This window comes from Lissotriton vulgaris, chromosome 6 (genome assembly GCF_964263255.1).
Source record: "Lissotriton vulgaris chromosome 6, aLisVul1.2, whole genome shotgun sequence".
Lineage (NCBI taxonomy): Eukaryota > Metazoa > Chordata > Amphibia > Caudata > Salamandridae > Lissotriton > Lissotriton vulgaris.
The window spans coordinates 1,528,295,449-1,528,309,020 of record NC_141694.1 but is presented as its reverse complement, the minus strand read 5'-3'; the positions used below and the strand labels follow the sequence as shown (position 1 = coordinate 1,528,309,020).

At 46.6% G+C, this 13,572-nt stretch overlaps 1 protein-coding gene across 5 annotated transcripts in view; it reads right to left on the bottom strand.

Moving 5' to 3' along the window:
• The window catches only part of PLCB4 (phospholipase C beta 4), a 1,177,624-nt gene that overhangs the window by 508,978 nt on the left and 655,074 nt on the right, over positions 1–13,572 (bottom strand). For all 5 annotated transcript variants that reach the window (XM_086927702.1, XM_086927703.1, XM_086927699.1 and 2 more), the window contains one exon: positions 9,555–9,698. In XM_086927702.1, coding sequence (XP_086783828.1) covers positions 9,555–9,698 — 144 coding nt within the window. The remainder of the gene's footprint in view (positions 1–9,554; positions 9,699–13,572) is intronic.

Genomic DNA, 13,572 nt, shown 5'->3' with positions numbered 1-13,572 from the left:
CACTTGTGTTAATGGACACCTGAATACAGGTTCATACTCCATGGTACCAATTACAATCTAAATGGTTTACAGTGGCCATGAACATATGATCAATTATGCAAGGAGAGATTGCAGCTATTCCAATTTGTAACATGGTATTAAACGACAACTGAAAATTGTGGTATGCTGATGGATTGCGTGAGTCCCTAGGCTCAATAATGCACTTTTGCTTCAGATTACCATTCAAGTAATGTGCTTGACTTCTGATAAACAGCATTTGAATCCCCTCTCATGAAAAGGTAGCAGCCCGGAATATATCGTTTAGTAATGAAATGCAGGTTTCTAGCTTGAAATCTCGAGTAAAATAATAATGCCCATTCAGACCGATGGGAGGCAATTTCATTCCAAATTCCAGCTGCCAGTTCTTTTCGTCCAGGTAAACTGCTCAATTATGGAAGAAAGGCAGTGAAAGGCAGCTATCCGCCAAACTCACAATAATCTCCACAAAGAAAGGGGAACGAGGTGGGAGCCTGGGGCCAGACAGGCAATTGCATTCAAACATTTTGCAAAATGTAGTCATTTAGGGAAAACTAGAAAACAGCAACAAGCCTTAGATAGTGTAATCCGAAAAAGGTAAGGCTTTGAGTGCATGGGAGCCTGAAAATCAGATGCTGTGCAACTTTACAAGTGGTTTGCAAACAGTGCTGTTAGTACCAGTGGTTGCCAGAGATGGGCACCACGACTATTTTTTATGATCTGGCTTGACTGTGCAGCTGCGGCCAGACAAGGTTGTATGACATGACAACGCATGGTATTACCACGCGTGCCATTACAACGCAGGAATTACAACGAAAATAGTTACAACGACTTGCGCTGGAGGGCGCTGGATAGTGGAATAGTTTAACTTTCTATTCAAACTCCAGCCCACGTTGACAGTAGGGAAGGAGTTGGATAGAAAATTAAACTATTCCCTATCCAAGAGCGCCCTCCAGCGAAAGTCGTTGTAATGACTTTCGTTGTAACTCCTGCATTGTAATGGCAGTGCGGGGTAATCCCTGCGTTGTCATGGCTGTTCACCGCCAGACAATTATGTGAGAACCACCAAGAGAGGGACTTTGGCTTCAACCATATATTGCGAGGCATATTTACATGCTTTGATTTGGCAGATATTGTATGCTTCCGGGAAAAAGTGTGCTTGTAACACACTCCTATTGGTGTTTGGCACATTCCCCTCACCCAATATGGCCCTTACACTGAAACGTGATAACGTAGCGCCACCAAGGGGAAACTTTCAATACAGAGGTGCATCAGTGATTTAATCAAGTACAACAGCTGTAACAACGACCGGAAGAGAAGGTCAGAGGTCAACGGCGGCAACAGCATCAAGGTGGAGGACGAGGTCCATGGCGCCCTCATTCTCCTGGAGCTAAAGTCACCCTTGGAGTGCAGGAAGAGCCATCCCCTAAGACTCGCTTCTCCACCTTTTGCCTCAACAGCTACTTCAGCAGGGTGGCCTCCCTGGGCACGAACTATCGGCTCAGCCTGGGGGTCATAAAGGAATTGTCCTGAAGGAGCATTTTAGCCCGAGATGCAGGATATTGGCCTGCAACTCAAACATGCCCCCTTCTATAAGAAGAGACAGGGCACAGCTAGAGGGCAGCGTCGGCAGACTCGGCACAGGTTGGAGGGCAGTTCTCAGGAGACTGGTAGCACACACAGGAGAACAGTCCCAGGCAGAGGGTGGGCATCTTCATAGCTCCTAGTGACATGGGGAGAGGAGAAAGGCAGGACCGGGGGCAAGTCACAGAAACAACCACTGAAACGCAGATGATAGGGCGGGGGCTAATCAGTGCTCAATTTTAGCCTGTGGTTTCCGGTGCTTGGCACCGGCACATAATTGTCAACACCAGCACTTATGGCAGCCTGCCACATGCTGGTGCTTTTGACTAATTTAGGGATGAGCACAGCAACAGCTGTTTATTTATTCAATATACATTAAAATTGACTAATATTTGCCACCCAAGTCATTCTATTAGCTTTGGGGGCCTGGAAAGGTTTTGTGCACCAGATCTTTCTCGAATGTCCCTCCCCTGCTCTCACTCTCCTCAATGACTGCTATACGAACAATTTCGTCCCTGATATCTTCAAGAATGCCATAATCCTCCCCATCTTAAAAAAAACGGGGGACGATCCTTCCTCCCCGGCAAATTATCGCCCGATCTCCCTTCTCCCTTACCTTGGAAAGGTAGCTGAGTCCCACGCCACCCAGGTACTCAGCACCTTTATTGAGGACAGTAACTACCTCGCACCCTGCCAGGCGGGCTTTCGCCCCCGCCATTCCACTGAGAAGGTGGTTATTTCGGTCATGGACCAACTTAGGGAGGGGCTTGACACCAATATCCCCCAGGCTCTTGTTCTCCTAGATCTGTCCGCCACTTTCGACACGGTGGACCATTCCATTCTTTTGTCCCGTGTCGAGGCGGCGGGCATAGGAGGGCAAGCACTGACCTGGATTGGCTCCTTCCTTGGTCACCGTACCCAGGCCGTCCACCTGGCTGAATTCTCCGCCCCACCCCGCAAGGTGCAATGTGGTGTCCCCCAGGGTTCTTATCTTTCCCCCCTCTTATTCAACCTTTACATTTTTCCCCCTCATTTTCGCACTTCAGCAGATGGAGGTCACAGCCTATAACTACGCTGATGAACTCCAACTCATCTTTAATTTTGCCTCTCTCTCCTCTGGCGTCACTGCCTTCCAGTCGGTTATGCTATTTATCCGGGATTGGATGAATGCCAACCATCTCAAATTCAACCCGGATAAAACTGAGCTGATCCTGACTGGAGGCAGTGCCAATCCTTGGTCCCCCTCCTTCTGGCCCCCCTCCCTCGGTCTCCCCCCACCCCCTCTCATTCTGTTAAGACTCTCGGCATCACCCTTAATCATCAATTGACCTTGCACTCCCACATTAGTTCGGTAGTATCTTCCTGTTTTTTTACCCTTCGCACCATCAGGAAAGTCTCACGATTTTTTTCCTTTTCTGCACTTAAATTAATAGTAATGGCCATGGTCCTATCCAAAATAGATTATGGGAACATCATCTACAATGGTGCCCCCGCTTACGCACTCCAACGTCTTCAGCTAGTGCAGAACCAGGCAGCCCGCCTGGCACATGGCCTGTCCAAATTTCAACACTCCTCCCCCCTCCCCATCTCCCTCCATTGGCTCCCCATCAAACATAGGGCCCTATTCAAACTCGGCTGTCTCACCTTTCAAGCTCGAATGGGCACTGCCCCTAACTTCATCAATTCCGCCGTTACTAACTACTGTTCCTCCCGGGACCTTCGTTCCTCTACCAAATCTTTACTAGTAATCCCCCGTTTCAAGAAATCTAGATCCGGAGGCCAGAAATTCTCGGTCCTCGCACCCACTTTTTGGAACTCCCTCCTGCTCCACATCAGAACCTCGTCCTCCTACATGGAGTTTTGCAGCGCCCTTAAAACCCTCCTGTTCCAACAGGCGTTTGGCCTATAACCCTCCCCACCTCTTCTTGCTCAGGTAATTCCTCTAGCGCCATGAAACTGCACTGTGTACGAGCGCTTTATAAATTCTTAAAAATTCAAATTCAAATTCAATTGTAGGATTGTGATGGTTAGTAGTTGTGTTGGTACTGTCACTGGCACGGACAATGGTTGGTGCAGGCTGTAGTGGCCTCCTGACAACTGTTTTTCCAAATTAGGCTCAGGGCCTAATGGATTACGGGGACTGAGCAGGAGCTGAATGACAGCGGCACATCAGGGAGGTCAGCCAAACACTTCAAGAGCTTCAGTGTCAGCGAGTGCACATTGATGCACACACGGTTGGGGGAGTAGTTGAAACACTTTAGGGAGTGTGAACAGCATCCCAGTTTACATCAGCTGTAGCTGTTACTGGACCGTCTGTTGCAGCAAGTCAATAACACAACACAATCACTGAGACTGACAGAGAGGGAGCACGAGCAAGAGGACTCGCTGGGGAGAGGACAGTCCGCCACCAAGACTGAGGGCGGTGATATACCAGATGAGGGTGTACCCTGTCCTTAATGAAGGTGCGCCCTTATTAGGGTCTCGACTCCTCAGCTGCTATTCATAGAAGATGCCCTTAGGCTGACAAAGGGGTGTTTAAAGAGAGGGCAATCCTGCGACAGTGGGGACTGACCACCAAAAAACTGTTGCAAAGAGTACATTTCAAACCCCGGCACTTCCGGAATTGAGCTAGAGAGCGAGAACATGCTAAGCATTTAGCCAGCTTGGGACCGAGGCTGGTGTACACCATAAGAGAAGTGACAGCCCCCCAGCCATCACCCCAAGAGTGCAAAAATCTCTCCTACATCAATCCTAGGACACGAACAAACCAGCCTGCACCATCCTCTTGACACCCCACCCCACACACACACACAGTCTTGTGGGGCAAATTCAGACCCTGCAACGTCTCGAAATTACTGCCTAGTCTCAGGGTGAGGTGCGGTGTCCTATGAGGCTAAAACAGCCCCACACCCTGGGCTTAAATCGCCACAAGAACCCACAACTCTCATCTGTACTCGCAAAACCACATCGATGACATATACAGACATTATCAATATAGGTATTCCCCCTCAAGAGACCCAGGGCCTCATTTATGAGGCCTTTGCATCCGGTTTGTGCTTTCGATGAGTCAATTTGTGTGACGCATCGGCGGCATTTAACATGCCGCCTGTTGCGCACTGGTTACAAAGTGACGTATCTAAGCAGATGCGTCACTTTGTAAACCCCTGCGCTTCATTATACCTGTGTCAGGTATAATGTATGCAGGGGGGGCGTTCCTCCACAAAAAGCCTCGTAGAAGTGGCACAGTGAAATCTATGAGATTTCACTGCGTCACTTCTAGGATGCCGTTGCGTCAAAATCTTGCGCCTGCCTCTCAGCAGGCGCAAGACTGACGCAGGCCCGGGGCTTGCCCCATGTGAAAGGACGCATTGCTGGAATTGCATCACTTTTGTGACACACTGCAGCAATGCGTCACTTTTGCTCTTACAGATACGTCTGAAATATTGACGTATCTGTAACTCCTTGCGACATGATGCGTCATACTGTAAATATGACGCATCAGGTATGTCGCAAGGAGTGCGCACTGAGAAGTGACGCATCGCTGCTTTCACGCAGCAATGCGTCATTTGCATTTCTCATCAATGAGGCCCCCAGACCCCAAATGCCTATCACGAAGCATGACGGCATTTACCCTAGCTTAGATTGTCACCAAAATGAGCATGTGGTTAGTTTGAGAGAACGTGTGTTTTACAAAGTGTTAACCTTCTGCCAAGCTGCTCACCTGAGACCTGTTTAAAAAGTGGGATTTCCCTCCAGAAGGGAGTTGTGGGGATTTAAATAGACCATAAAAACCTGATGTCAGATCAACCTATTCCTATATTGTATGCGTTGCGACATCCTATAAATATCTTTACGTCCTCAAATAATGCCCTCAAAGCTGTTATTTATTAAAATTTGAAACCGTCGCCCCTGTATAATGAATGATACTGTAAAAGTTTAAAGCTAAACAGAACTGTGAATGCTTCTTATATTTTAGAATAAATACTCAATATGATTTGGTTTGTTTTTTGTTTCCTTTTCCATTGAAAACAGAGCTGAAGGTATAACATCATATCTTGTTGCTAAAGTTCCTTGGATATGATGCGTGTGCCTGGTTATTGGTGTCACTGTTGGTGTTTACAAGGCGTTGCCACATGGAACAGTTTATAGCTTTAATTGTGGATATTAAAAGATATTCAGCTCAATAAATGGTACTCATTTCATCCACCTCAAAAAAGTGAAAAGGTGAGTTTTTCCGCTGTTATTCGAATCTGTCGTGGATATCACACCTGCAGCACTGATCAGTTTCAATGCTGCCTTCTGCCTTACCTTTCTTGAGAGTTCCAGGTGTTGCCAGGGACACACTGGCTAATAACTGTGAGCTGTTTTTTGTCAAGTGCCTTTATACCAGTGATCCTCAGAGTGACCGGTTTCCTTCATATACAGTCGCTAGGAAATACATCAGGGTTGTGAGTGGCAGGTAGGCACTGCGTAGGAGTGGCAACTCAAAACACAAGTGACGTAAATCCTGTGGATCACTTTCAATCATATTGAATCAAATATCCGACATGGATGTTTGAACACCTGGTGTAAAGCAATGTAAGAATGCTAATTACATCTAGGAAGTTGTCAAATGTATCATGTGGCAGAATTTGGTGTTTCATAATGCCCACAATATGGATTGATATTTCATATAACCAGTACAAATGCCCTTGTTGTTACTCCTGGATACATGTAGATATATAGTCCTAAACTGTTAACGCTTAACTTGATTCAGTAAAAGCAATTTGCAAATGGCCAATAGGAATTTCTACCTGGAGAGAAACTTTTTTAACTGTGTTAACTATGACTAAAAATTCCTAATATCCATCTATAATCTCCTCGACTGAGGCGAAACACAGCCCTCATCCTTCTGGACTTCTCTGCCTCTTTTGACACCGTCTCCCACCACACCCTCTACGCAGACTCCACAACGCCGGCATCAACAGCAAAGCCTTAAAGTGGATCCTCTCCTTCCTCACCGCCCGAACCCAGGGAGTCAGGCTCCCACTGTTCTCCTCAGAACCAACAGAGATCAGCTGCGGAGACCCTCAGGGATCCTCCCTATCCCCACCCTCTTGAACATCTACATGGCCCCACTGGTAGCTATTGTCAGAAACAACGGACTACACATCATCTCCTACAACACCTAGCTGATTATCTCCCTCACTGACAAACCTACAGCTTCAAAGAACAAATTCTGCAATGGGATAAAGGCAGTCAATACCTGAGATGAAGGACAACTGCCTCAAACCCAACTCTGACATAACCGAAGTCCTCATTCTGGGAACCACGCCCTCCACCAGGGACAACTCCTGGCGGTCCCCAGCGCACATGTAACCTCGGCAGCATTTTTGACTCCTCGCTCTCAATAACCACTAAATCAACAGTGTCTCATCCTCCCGCTCCCATATGCTTCACCTGCTTTGAAAGAATTTAAGTGGATCCCCACTGAGCCCAGAAAAACGGTCACCCAGGCGCTCGCATCAGAAAACTCGACTACAGGAATGCATTCTACACCAACACCACACAAAAGCTCCAAAGAAATTGCAAAGAATGTAGAACACTGCCGCAAGACTTATCCTGGACATCACCCACAGCCGCCACATTGCTGATCACCAGAGAAAATTCCACTGGTTCCCGATCAGCAAAAGAATCACCTTCAAGATCATCACGCATGCCTACAAGGCCCTCCACAACATCATACCTGCATACCTCAACCTCCGCCTCTCCTTCTACACTCCCACGAGACACTTCCGCTACACCAACTTGGCCCTAGCCACTAGCACACAGATCCGCAAGACCACAACCGGAGTAAGATCCTTCTAGTACCTCGCCGCAAAGACCTAGAACTCTCTTGCTCTACCTCTCAGGCAATTACCCTCACTCCCTCAATTCAAGAAGGACCTTAAGACCTTGCTTTTCAACTAAACCTGCTCTTCGACTGAACTGCAGAAACCACCCATCAGCGCCTTGAAACCCTAAACAGGACAATAGCTGCACTCTATAAAAACCCTGATTGATGCCTTGCTAACTTTTATTAGAGGAAGTAAAAAGTGCATCTTTGGGGCTAGACTGGCCATTCTACCACTCAGGCATTCCCCCAGTAGGCTGCAGACCTGTGGGCTTTTTTCCGACCAAGATGGTTTGCCAGGTCCCAACCATTCCCACGTGACCCCATTCTAATTGTGCTTCCTGCATTGTGAGGTAGATTTAAAGATTTATGTCAGACTGATCTTCGTTTCCAGGCCAGCTCCAATCATATTTTTACAAGTCCTGGTCCTGAAATTTTAGGTGCTAACTTTTTCTTTGCACCAGTAAGAATAATACCTTCCTGTGATGCACATTCAAATCAAAAAGGGATTTCTACAGCAGTTCTAAGTACATCTGGCAGCTAGGAAGCACCCATATCCTGCTATTAAAATTATATCTATCTATTTATATCTAATCTAATATTTTTATAACACTCTTTATAGCCACCATGGTTCGTTAGCAGCAGAATAATTCCTTTTATTTATGAATTTTATATTTATTGCATACACTTGCAATACAAAATCAAATAACCACTGTACTGCTTTCAGAAGCCAGACCTATTGGCTTTGCCAATGCTTTTTAGGAAAAGGGAAGGGGGGAGGATAAAGATAAGAAAACAGTGACAAATGGAAAAGACACGGAGGAAAACGTCTGCAAGAGTACGGTGAGGAGGCAGGAAGGTAGTCTACTGGAAGCAGGGCCGGCTTTAGGGCTGGTAGTTCCTGGTGCGACAATGTTTGTTGGCTCCCCCCAAGGACCTCCTTCTCTACAAAGTCCCTCACTACAACCCTCTAACAATGCACCTCATCTATCTGTAGCCTCTCTCCCACATGCCCTTCATTTGTTTTATAGCATTACTTACTAGTGTAGGGTGTCAGAGCACTTTACATCAAACACACATTATACACAACCAATAAATCATACACGTGTAAATCAATCTATAGGAAATGTTACGTAAGGCAATGAGGATTACAAGATGTAGAAGTCACGCGTCATCCATACACCAATAGTAGGTACTCTGTTTTAAGACTGTTTGGTCTCGGGAACCACAAACCCAGGATTCAAAATGCCACAGGGGTTGGCCTGGCTAATAAGAATGAATTTCTACCCAAGCAAACGAGTTTTAGCAGCATTAGAATAATGAAAGACTGGGAATATATAACTTTATAACCTACACTATGCAGCTTCCATGCTGCTCTTTCATGACACTTAATAGTTCACGTTGCTCCATTACCAGTGTAACATACATTGCAAGTTGCAGAAGCAGTAACCCACTCAACTATCTACGTTATATGAGATTTTGTGATGTTCATGGTATATGTGCTATGCAGCAGGCATATTAACCCTCTGCACTACTTTATGATGTGCAGAAACTTTCACTAGACAAAACTCCGTTCTCTCCAGCAGGTCCATTAATCACCACAGTTATCTTGACATTGTTATTGTTGCCTGGAGATAGGTGAAGGCAACGAACTCGGCAGCAGGTGCTTTCAAATCCATATTATGTATGTGAAAACTCAGTGCCCCGATCGCACCGCTCTAAAGCTGGCCCTGTGGAAGAGAAATGCATGAGGCTGAATCAAGACCACACAGCCTTGGTATTCGACAATCCTAGCATTGGATATGTCCAGAGGCAGGCTCCGAAAAGCATCGGTAGGCCACTGTACTTCTTACTCAATGTACATTTCTGCAGTGTTTGTTTGCAATCATAAAACATACCGCAGTGCTTGTATTTTTTGTTCTTTCATGCCATAGAGATCAATGCGGGTATCTGAGGATGTTTTGCAGACGGCGCGAGCGCTTTACGATCACCCCCGAATCAGTCACAGGAAGTAGTCACAGGACATTCCAGTCGCATTACAGAAACATGTTTTGAAAAGAAGCAGCGTTTCTCCGGGGAATACCTTGGCCACCTCGGCGGACTCTGCTACCATGTAGTTGAAGCTGATGTTCACCAGGTCCGTGCCGCTGCAGACGCACACTATGCGGCCGTCCAGCTCCGGCTCGGCTTTCCCAGCAGCCTCCAGGGCAGCGAGGACTTTGGCATCCTGTTCAGAGGGGTGAAACGGGGCGTTAGGTTTTGCAGAGCTCACGATGCATACATTAGAAACTCTTGTCGTGTTCAGACAGACTAAGGAGTGGAAGGTTACAATTCTGCCTCCAAAGTTTTGAAAAGATTACAACCTTCACCTTTGCAGAGTTGCAAACCGCACCTTCACAAAAGGTTACTTGTAAAATACCATTTCCAACGAAAACGTTTTTCGGGAAGAATTCTCACCACTAAGGGGCAGATTTATGTTAACTGGCGCATCCCCAGGGAAGCGCCAGTTAATGTGCGCCACTGTGCGCCACAGCTCCGCCACCCATGGTGCAAAAACGGCACAGATGCATGACGCATCTGTGCCGGAAAGGTGGCGCATTGCTGGAGTTGCGTCGCAAGCGCGACGCAGCTCCAGCAAGGCTCGGGGGTGCCCCATCTTCACAATGCTGCGTCAAGACCTACGCCTGCTTCAAGGAGCACAGGGTTTTGACGCAGCATTGGCCTGAAAGTGACTGAGTGAAATCTCATAGATTTCACTCAGCCACTTTCAGGAGGCGTTCCTGCGCAGGAACGCCACCCCCTGCGCAGGAACGCCTCCTTATGGCGCAGGGCTTTACAACGCGACGCATCTCCTAGATGCGTCACGTTGTAAATAGGGCGCATTGTTTGCGCCGCCGTTGCGTCAAATAAAGTGACGCAATTGCGGCGCAAAGAGGCGCAAGGGCATCATAAATCTGCCCTTAAATGTTTTTCCCAGCAACAATCTTCTGACAAATGTTGCTTCAGGCAGCAGTTATGCACCTACTATTTATTCCTTTACAAATCTTTGCAACCTTTGAAACTTCAGGAGTCCCAGGAACATTGGAGAAAAAACCTATGTACTCTTGCATTAATTCTACTGCTAGTTCTTGCACGTCAAGCATTCCTCTAAATACATATCTGCCCCCACCCAACTCTTCCTGTGACATCACAACCACCAGGCCCTCTGAAGCAACCGAGCAGCACATGATTGGTGGGTTATGAAGCAGTGCGTGAGCCAGTGGAGGTCATGATCTCATACATGTCAACAGACCTGATTCAAGCTTGCCCCGGGAGACCCTAGAACGAATAGGCCTTATTTTAGCTGTCTCACGCTTTGCTTCAGTTTATGTCATTTGAGGACATGAAGCCCCTCGATTTTTTTCCCTCTAAAATCTCCCTCTTTCTCATTTAGAACATTTGGCATGTATGGTAAACAACACCCATCTTTAAAGGTAACAGAATCCTCAGATGGAATGTATATATTTATTTGCAGCTTGTAAAGCGCCCGGTTACTCCAATTTGCTGCGCCAGAAAGAGAGACCCTCGGGGACTGGGCAGGAGCTACTGTTGGTTAAGTTGTTTCTTTGTTATCAACACAAGAATGTCCCTTCTGTGGTCGAATGGTTGCTTGCTCTCTACGTAAGTCAAGCCACACAAGAGTGATCCAAATTGGGTGCAGGGTTCCTAAATGTGTAATGGTGATCCACTTCTGAACACGTTCACAAGAGAAATAAAAGATAAATGTCCAACCCGTTGCTATGGGTGGGAAGGGAAAGAGACCCTTTTCTTTAAATAGCCCTCACTCACTCTAATAGGGACATGCTTCATCATAGGGCTCACGCCGACTGCTAAAGTCGGGGTGTGCTCAACTGTTTTTCAGGGGGCACTTAAAGATATTGTGCATGGGGGCGTACTATAAAAGCTAAAATTCCTCACCCACTCCTAAAGAAATCTTTAATAAAGGAGTGGGAGGGAAGGTTAAAATATATACAAGTATGGTGTCTAAGGATGTGAGAATAAAAGATTTCTTTAGGAGTGGGTGAGGAATTTTATTTTTAATAGTACGCTCCCATACACAATGTTTATGTTTATGTTTATGTTTATTAAATTTGTATTGCGCACAAATACCCGAAGGTGTCTCGGCGCAGAGGATTATACATTGACTGAAATAAATGAAAAGTGAAATTATTGATCAAATAGCCATGTTTTCAACTGTCTTCGGAAAATTAAAAGGGATGGACTGGTTTTGATGTAGAGAGGGAGAGTGTTCCATAGCCTCGCCGTGGCTACCAAGAAACGTCTATCCCCCCAAGCAACTGTTCTGGTGCGAGGAAGAGGAAGAAGGAAGTTGGATGCCGAGCGGAGAGACCTGCTGGGGGTGTAAATCCTGAAGGCATTTATTAAGAATTGAGGACCTACGTTGTGAATGGCCTTATATGCAATACAGAGGGCCTTGAATTTTATGCGGCTTCTGACTCTGAGCCAGTGCAGTTGACGTATGGCCGCCGAAACGGATTGGTATTTGGGAATGGAAAGAAGAGCCCTAGCTGCCGCATTTTGGACTGCTTGCAATTTATCCACAACCTGTTGTTGGGCATTTAACAGGAGGGCATTGCAATAGTCCAATTTAGAAAATATTAGGGTGGTTATCAGTGTTTTTCCTTCAGCTGGGGGCAAGTAGGGAAGTAGTTTTTTGATTTTTCTGAGGGTGAAAAAAGCAGATGAGGTCACTGTATTAACATGATGGATGAATGTTAACTTGGTGTCGAATATGACCCCCAGGTTCCTGACCTTGGCAACCGGTGCTGGTGGGGGGCCAAAGTCAGTGGGCCACCAGATGTCAGACCATACAGGGGACAGGTTGCCAAAGGTCATCACCTCTGTCTTATCCGAATTTAATTTTAGGCAGTTAATCAGCATCCAGGAGCCTATGGCTAGCATAGACTCCTGGAATCTTGATGCAACTGCCAGACCATTCTTATGGACCGCCAACACCAATTGGGTGTCGTCTGCGTAGGTAGTCAGATTTAGCCCATAAGTTTTTATGACCCTCGCCAGGTCCGACACATAGATGTTAAATAGTGTCGGACTTCGCGAGGATCCCTGGGGTACTCCACAGGGTAGTGTGGATGTGGGCGAGTAGAAAGTACAGAGTTTCACAGATTGGGAGCGGTTTGACAGAAAGGAAGCTATAAGGTCTCTGGCTAGATTGTTGACCCCCAGAGCTGAGACACGGTCGATCAAGATGGAGTGATTGACCGTGTCTTTAAGTGCTCCTGGTAAAACGGTCGAGCCTACCCCGACTTTTAGCAACGGGGTGAGCCCAACCATTCGACCACAGGAGAGACATTATTGTGTTGATAACTATAAACTAGGGAGGACGTGTCCTTTTTATCCTCCGGTGTGAGGACCTCTCAACCCACCTGGGACCCGCAAATCCCAGTATTTGTGTATTTATAAGTTGTTTCTTAAACAGCCAAGTTTTTAGATGTTTCAGAAGGCCTGTTCAGAAGCCTCTAATCTAAGATGTAGAGGGAGAGAATTCCATTGTTTAGCTGCCAGGAATCTGAAGGAGGCACCGCCAAAGCGTTTTCTGTTGTATGAGGGGACCCTAACCAATCCAGCACCAGCAGATCTCAGGCAGTGCCTAGAACATGGGTACTCACAAACTTTTTCTCAGGGGCCAGATTTACATGGTGGTTTGTGGACGAGGGCTGGGCTGGGGGGCTGGGTAAGTGGGGGGGTGGCTAGAGAAAAAACAAAACTGTGTCCATGAGGTTGAACATTGGCCCCTGCGGACGCATTAGTCCACTGAGCCTATCTCTATCTCTATCTCTATATATCTCTCTAGCTCTCTCTCTCTATATATATATATATCCCTCTCTGTCTGTCTCTGTCTGTCTCCATCTGTCTCTGTCTCTATCTCTATCTCTCTCTCTATCTGTCTTTATCTGTCTCAGTCTGCCTGTCTGGGTCTCTGTCTCTGTCTCTAGCTGTCTCTATCTGTATTTGTCTCTATCACTTTCTCTCTGTCTGTCCCTGTCTCTCTCGGTCTCTGTTTCTAACTGCCTCTATCCGTA